The sequence below is a fragment of the Aptenodytes forsteri genome, unplaced genomic scaffold (assembly GCF_000699145.1).
Source record: "Aptenodytes forsteri isolate BGI_AS27 unplaced genomic scaffold, ASM69914v1 Scaffold382, whole genome shotgun sequence".
Classification (NCBI taxonomy): domain Eukaryota; kingdom Metazoa; phylum Chordata; class Aves; order Sphenisciformes; family Spheniscidae; genus Aptenodytes; species Aptenodytes forsteri.
In genome coordinates, this window is record NW_008794625.1 from 142,904 (window position 1) to 150,782 (window position 7,879).

The window sequence follows — 7,879 nt, forward strand, 5'->3', positions numbered from 1 at the left end:
TAACTATCCTCAGAGAGCAAGAGGATTAGGGTCCTCATTAGCCCATTCTCCTTTATGGTGTGCCGTTGATCTTCATGACAGGCATCACTTACGTGTCCAGGCAAGTGGTCTTCAGCAAGGAGAAAGACTTCTGTTTTCAGAAACAGTGCAGAGGGCCTTCAAAAACACTTTTGGCTCTAGCATCCCCTTCTGGGATTTTGCATCTCATTGGTTATAATGAATGCCTGTTCCAAACAGATTATTATGAAAAATTCTATTATTTTGAAAAAAGATGAAGGTTGATTCATATCAACCTGTTATCCTACTGTTAATCCAGAAAGCAAACAACTTATTTTTTTTCCAAACCCGGTCACATTCATGTTTTCTCCCTGTTAACATGGGGCACCTTGTCCAATTTATAATGGGCTCCAATTAGGTCATCTACTCTGAAATACAAACAGTGATGCTTTTGTGCATGTGGCCTCATGTATAGGCCTCATAGTATAGCAAATACTAACTGCTGTTGAGATGCCATTTGCTACTGTTTTGCAACCAAAGAATTTCAGAGCACTTTCTTCTTACCCAAGCCTATAGTTTTTAAATCAAGGAAGGATCACAGACAAGGCACGCTATTAAACTAAACAGCTGCCGTGGTTTCACCCCAGCCAGAAGCTAAGCACCACACAGCCGCTTGCTTATTCCCTGTCGGTGCCAAAACCAGTACAACAGCTGCACTAAAGAATTTACAGTTGGCATTCCTATACATAAGCAAGTTTACTGCATGTAGAGCTGTATGAAATGAATGTTTTTTTCTTGTCGGAAGCAAACTGAGGTCTCCCACCGTTCACGTTCTAAATTTATAAAATTAAGTGTTCCTTTTTCTTACTGTGAAGTGGAAATTTGTTGACTTCACAATCCCTGTCATCATTAAGTAATATTTTTTGTTGTTTGTACTGAACACTATGAAAACAAAAAAGGAAACGTTCTTTTGCAAGTGAAAATAAAGCTATCTCATAGTAATATATCTATAAATAAATATTCATTTATTACCATTATACATCAGAGTCCCGTATTATTAACGCTAAACCTATACTGGAGATTGTGAGAGGAGACTTAGCTACCATGATATCAGATCTGCCTTACAACAGGGTATTTATAGTGCAACCCAAAGATGAGCAAGGAATTTTCTGATTACCTGAAGACGTATGTACTACCTTGGACAAAAATTATTATCTGGTTTACATGTCAAGTTATAATGATGGTTATGATGGGTTTCTGACACCTTTCTTCAGTCTGAACAAAACCTCAGCTCCCTGAGTGCTCCCAGTAAATGGAAGAGATGAGTTATCAGCACCTGGGCCACAATAAACTACCAGCCAGCATACAGCACTGGAATAGCAATCCATGAGGACAGCGACATGGTTATCCACAAATCTTTCCCATTTCCTAGCACAAGATTCTGGCTAACAGTAGCGGGGAGCAGCAGCCACAGTCCATCAGCAGCTCCAACAAGCAGAGCTGGACCACTGCATTCTGCTAACATTTCAGCAAGATATAATCTCTGTCCCTTAAAAGAAAAAGATGCTTACAATGGCTTAAACTTTAAATGAGCAAATTGATGCTGCAGTCAAAATTTAGGCTTGAGAGAAAAAAAAAACCCCGCAAGGAAAAGCCTACAAAGTAATCTAGAATCTTGCTTCTAAGTGAGTAGCCATCAGATTTAGAATTTTTGGCCCTTCTAAGCAGGGAAGGCAGGGGCTGGCATAAGACAGTATTTTGCTGTTTGGTGGCATTTGGGCAGGCCTGAAATCTGAGTTCTCACCAGAGGCTTGGGCTCCAGCAGCACTCCTCTCGCAGAGGCTGAAGGACATATATCGGGGAGTTCTGCATTTTAGCGAGTTGGGTGCTGCTTTCAGGTTTTGGAGGTATCTCTGAGTTTTTGGTTTCTTAGTGCAGCGCAGTTGTTCCAATCGTGAGCATTGCCTGGCAGTCTCCAGGGGACTCTGCAAGCACCGCAGCAGCAGTAGGCAGCTGGGAAGCACAGGCTTTGCCATGCTCTCCCCAGTATGTTTGCACAGAGATACACAGACGATCCCTTTAGTGTTGATGCTGCAGGAGTACAGAGAGGGCTATAGTAGAGAGAGCCCTGCAAGTGTGTCATCTGCCGTGGTTCAGTTCCTGTGCAGTGCTAAGGAAGGGGAAAGGGGAAACAGTCTCAACAGCCATGGTTGCTCATTGTGTGAGGTTGACACAGTTAGCCTAACACCACAATTTCACAGGCTTTCCATGCTAAAAGTAAGACTGACACGTTTTGCTCCCAACCCCGTAGTTTTGTTTTGGTCAAGATCTACTGTTGCAACATCACGTCGTCCCATGAGAAATCCAGGAAAAAAATCATATGGGGCAGAGGCACTGCAGAACCCAAATACCGCAGGGCAGGGCAGTGTCCCGTGTTGCCCTTGCATGTGTGGAGGGGAGTACTGGTACCTCTCTCACTTTGCCAGAGGCCCTGTCCCACTGTGATGTGCCAGCGGCTGTAGCCAGCAGGGACAGTATCTGGGAGGCAGAGGAGACTGAGATCTTCCCTGGCAGGGAAAGGAGGCAGGAGTCCATCAAACCTGAGCTGTCCTGTCTATTAACAATCTGTACCAGGAGCACAGGAAAACCTCATGAAAAGACTTTCTTTGGCTGGGAAACAGCCTCAAGCAGGACATCAGTCAGAGGTTACAAGGGAAGGAAAAACAATTGTGCAGAACAGAAATAAGTCTTAGAGATCAAGAAGTGTAAAGATCAAACAGGTCTAGCAAATTCTTCCCTTAGATATGAAAAGCTAACTATATACATAAATTACAAGCAAAGAAGTGAGATCACCCAGTACTGCTGTTGATAAAAACAACAAAATTGTCCAGGTATGTCCTAAAAACTACCCGATTACTTTGTCACAGCTTTCAGTAAGAATGAGGAACCCAAGAAGTCCAGAATTTTAAAGGAATTGGCATATGAACTCTCACACCAGCAATAAGGCTTTTAAATAAGTCAGCCAAAATAAGATTGGGGGCAGAGACCAACAAACACAGTCCCTTCTTTAGGATGTGGGAAGAAAGGGAAGGGTCTGGCCAGTAACAGCTCTACTATGCTCAGACCTGAAAAATGTGAAGTTTCACAATACATCTGAATAACATTAAATGGGAGGGAACAAATATAAAGGCAAAAGTTAAGTGGTGCTTCACCTTACAGGACTATTTTGCCTCACTGGCTTCTTTCACTAAGAAAATCACTTTTCCAGCCAAGGTGTGGTAGACATTGGTGTTAGTAGGTCCTTTGGACCAACTAACCTTTGGACCAAAAGGTCCTTTGGAGCACATTGCGAGTGGTAATGCACTTTGTACAGGCACTGGTATTCAGCGGTGCTGTAGGCCCTTGGACTACCCTGCCAGCAAGGAAGTGAGAAAACAGCATGAGTGTCACCTGCACTGCGCCACATGGTGACAGCACTCACGGGGCTGAGACAAGCTGAGAACTGCAGAGGCAGGGGAAAATACCAAGTGAGCATCATCGGTCCATGGCAGAGGTGATAAAACCTGCAACTGGATGGAAGAAGGGGGCCATCAGCAGCTGCAAGAGCCTAGAGGGTGGCTGAGGGAGCCAAGGTGGAGAGAAGAGAAGCATGAGGATCCTGACCCAGCAGTGTCCAGGAATCTGACAGGGACCTGAGAGCCACACCAGGAGACATGTAAGTTCTCTGCAGATAACACTTCATCATAGCTTTGCCAACTGGTAGCCGGTGTTGAGTTGCTCCTGGTGAACCTGGTGATCATAGCCAGCTGCTTTGTGCCTGGTGACACGGTTTGAACCTCCCTTGAAGCCTCACCGGGCTAATGGGAGACATAGCTGCCCTCATCTGGCGACCACAGCACCAAGCTGTGGATGGGAAGCATCACACTGGAGAGATGCTATGAGCTGAGCTCCCTCCAGGCTTGATTTTGACTGCTCATGGTTAATACCAGTAGTGATTGCCTTGACATAGACAATAGGAGTGTGTGGACACTTGAGGATGATGTAAAGTGAAGTATTTTTTGTACAGTGGTGAAACTGTCACAACCCAGGAGCTGGATGACTTTGAAAACTAAAGCACTAACAAGGACCATGACATGAAAATGATGGTGGTTGGTGATCAACGAGCTGGGTGTACTAATATGTCAGTAACTACTTATAAGCATCCACCAAGAAGCAGCCACAAGAAAGGCAAAAGCAGTCCCTGGAAACTCAGGAGAATTATTTAAGCTAAGCTCTATACTGACTATACACTAGCAAGGAATTAATCTCAAAGGCTGGTTTGTAATGTACAGACAGACAATGCAGAAATACCCCTGAAGCTGCTCTAAGATGACCTGGAAAGTGGGAAGGGGAAATGTGTTTGCCCAGGACAGCAACTCAAGGTACTAACAGCGGGACCTTTGAGCTTGTTGATCAACTTGTCTGAGCTCTTCTTGTAAATGGGTTGCAATGGACAGCCAAGGAGGAGCCCCTGGCCAGCAGGCATCTGCAACCGCAGAGCAGTCACAAAGTCAGCAGGTCACAGGGTCACGGTGCCATGCTTTCTCAGAATTGCTGGCTGATGAGAACTATGGAAGATGAGAGAATTACCATGATTCAGAGTGAAACCCAGCTATAATAATCACAGAAATATCTGCAAACCACAGCCCTCACCTCTCCAACAGCTCTGTGAATGGAACTAGGGGCCCGCCAGGGCTACTATGTCCTGGGGCTCAGCAGCGTGACAGCAGGTGGCAGTCCCTGCTCCAGCCCCAGTGGGAGTGGCAGTCTAGAAGGCAGAGAGGAGACCTCAGGACCCTCCAGGGCAATGGGTCCCCTCCAAGCAATGTGCACAGCCTATTGGGTGAGGAAGGTCAACGGGCATTGCCCAGTGAGACATCAGGCACTGCAAAGTAAATCAAAGGAAAAACCCAAAGCCATTCCATCGCCGGAGGAACTGCTGTAGGGCTGCATGGCAGATGAGCGTTTCACCTTGCTGCAGGGCTATTGAAGGCTCCTCAGTCAACAGGGGGTGGTACGAGCCATGCCAGTGGTGACAGAGGAAGCTCAACCCCGGGGAAATGCGTTGAGGAGGGGCGGGGGTGCTTCCTCCACCAGCGTTGCTGCTATCACAGCCACCGACAAATGGTCACTGCAGGACACCTCGCTGGTCACGTGCCAGGAGCACCACTAGGAGGGCTCATTGTGCCTGCGCACCGCACCGCAGCTGGTCTGGAGGAACATTCACTCTCTCTAAGGACAGCGAGCGAGCAGGTAATTCCTCCTGGCTATTTGCTGACCTGGTTATTTGAGCTCTGCAAGGCACTGCCTTTCCCCAGCCGTGGTGAGACACCAAAATGGTGGTGGAGAAACTGAGAGGGCTGGAGCCTGTGTATTTTCAAAGGCTCATTTTGATACTGGCGACATTAGACATGTTTTGGATGCTTAAGGGCTGTCTCAGCCTTTGCTAGATCTCCCTTTTGTCCATTATGATCTACCCTTATATCTTCTGGGCTCATAACACATTCCGCATGTCCAAAGCACAGCGCTGCTGCAGGTGTTGGCTGTAGCACATTCCCTCACCTCCAAAGAGGTCTCCTGGCATAATTCCTCAGCAGCATGATTTTGAAAGCTAGCCGAGAGCTGCAGATGCACATAGATGCTGCAGCACTGCCCTATGGTTTGCTCGCTCAGGATGCTTTCGAGCCCCGGGAACCTGCACCCGTGGAGCCATGTTCCCCTTGCAGGGAAAATCCAAAGACATCTCATACTTCCTGGGTCTTTTCTGTCCATGAACAGTTGCACCTGGAATATACTCCTGCCTTAACTCCTCCAAAGCAGGAGGGCAAACAGCAATAGTGCCCTTAGATCCAGGGTGATAAAACCACCCACTAGACCCGACACAGCTCATCTCTCTATTTCACGTCGCTGCTGATCACATTTCTTGCCATGGCATTGGTAGGTTTTTTTTTTTGTCTTGGAATTGTGGCAGATTGCTCTAATATTTCTGAGATGAAGACCAACTTTCACGATCCTTGAAAGGCAGCATGCAGACTCTGATTCTTGCTGCAGACCACTAAATGCTACCACTGAGTACAGTATTCAATGGCAGCTAAAACTAATGAGAGATGTATTAATAATTGCTCTTATCACTAATGATAAGTGATGCAGAGACAGCTCAGGACTGAAGGAGAAGACAGCTGTCTTTTTGCTGCACATCTCCCGGAGCATTTTGAGCTATGAGGATGCTGGCTGGCTTCTCCTGAGCACCACTATAAGGAAAGACATGAGAGCTGGGTTTAGGCATCCCCTTTCCATTATCAGACGGTTGTAACAGCTCACGTAACTCCTAGTTGCAGGATACGTGCTGCTGCATGATCAGAGTCTGGCCCAAAACAGAGGCCCAAGCATTTTCCCCTGCTGCACTCCATGAGCAGTCTTCCCCACATGGGACCCAGTGAGAACCTGGGCTTTTCTCTCCTCCACAACTGATCAAGCTCATGTCCCGCTCCCTCCCCTTCCCGCTAGGTACCCTACAGCCAGCTGTGCAGAGTCATCTCCACGGTCTGGTTTTCACTGTTGGTAAAGCCCTGAACTATCTGAATTAATCACCGATTCAGTCAAGAGTCTAGCTTCTAAAAGATTTAATCTGCTTTTGCAGGAACTGTGCCTCTTAATACCCCCAAAATGAACCTCAGCAGCTGCAGTATCACTGCCTATGAAAGTTTTCCGCTTGTCCAGCTGTGTGTTTACATCCCAGTTTTGCTTTCGGGCATTTTGCTGAACGTGTTGGCACTGTGGGTGTTCTGCTGCAAACTCAGCAAATGGACAGAAACCAGAGTATACATGGTCAACTTGGCTGTGGCTGACTGCTTGCTGCTCTTCACTTTGCCTTTTAAAACTTTATCCCAGTTCCATCAGCTGAAGGTAGGTAGATGGTGCCTGGTTCTGGAAGGTGGCTATTTCATAAACCGCTTAATGAGCATCGGTATCATCACTGTCATAGCAGCTGATAGGTACCTTGCAATCAAGTACCCTTTGAAAGCCAAGGTGCTGAGGTCGCCGCTGAAGGCAGCTTTTGCCTCTGGATTTCTTTGGATAGTCACCATCTGTGTGATGTCCCTTATTAAAAAGTTAGAGGACCGAGGACAAGATGAACTTTGCTTTGAAAAATCTTCCGTTAAGCCCTCAGTGATCACACTGTGTGCTATTATTGTAGGGTTTTTCATACCACTGATTATCTTGAGTTATTGCTCCATACAAGTCATTGCAGAACTCATGAGAAAGAAGAATGAAAACTGCCACAAGGAAAAATTAATCAGGAAGGCCGTCTACATCGTGTCTGCAAACATGGCTGTGTTCATCGTATGCTTTTTACCTCTTTACCTCGGGCATCTCCTTCGCTTTGTAATGGACTCTATCAGTTCCAACTGCTCTGCAATACAGAGGGTTAATAATTTTGTTCACCTTGCTTCAGTCCTCGCAAACACAAACTGCTGCCTGGATGCTATTTGTTACTACTTTGTCAACAAGGAATTTAAGGAAGCATCTCCCAAGCTAGTGAAGTCCAAATCAGAAGCCAGTGAAGAAGTTGAAATTCAGCTCCCATGCATAACACATTAGTGCAAAACACATGCAGCACTGTCCTGGTTTCGGCAGGGATAGAGCCTGGATGCTATTTGTTACTACTTTGTCAACAAGGAATTTAAGGAAGCATCTCCCAAGCTAGTGAAGTCCAAATCAGAAGCCAGTGAAGAAGTTGAAATTCAGCTCCCATGCATAACACATTAGTGCAAAACACATGCAGCACTGTCCTGGTTTCGGCAGGGATAGAGTTTATTTCCTTCCTAGTAGCTGGTACAGT

The 7,879-nt window shown here is 46.3% G+C and overlaps 1 protein-coding gene across 1 annotated transcript; it reads left to right on the forward strand.

The window, feature by feature from the left end:
* Window positions 1-5,270: 5,270 nt before the first annotated feature.
* LOC103894046 (G-protein coupled receptor 35) lies at window positions 5,271-7,638 on the forward strand. The gene is made up of 2 exons (XM_009273358.2): window positions 5,271-5,289; window positions 6,677-7,638. Exon 2 carries the CDS (start codon window positions 6,703-6,705, stop codon window positions 7,636-7,638), a length of 936 nt encoding a protein of 311 aa, XP_009271633.1. The 5' UTR covers window positions 5,271-5,289; window positions 6,677-6,702.
* Window positions 7,639-7,879: the final 241 nt, after the last annotated feature.

Coding starts and splice junctions, on each gene's coding strand:
- LOC103894046 (XM_009273358.2), top strand. CDS start 6,703: ATGAACCTCAGCAGCTGCAGTATCACTGCCTATGAAAGTTTTCCGCTT.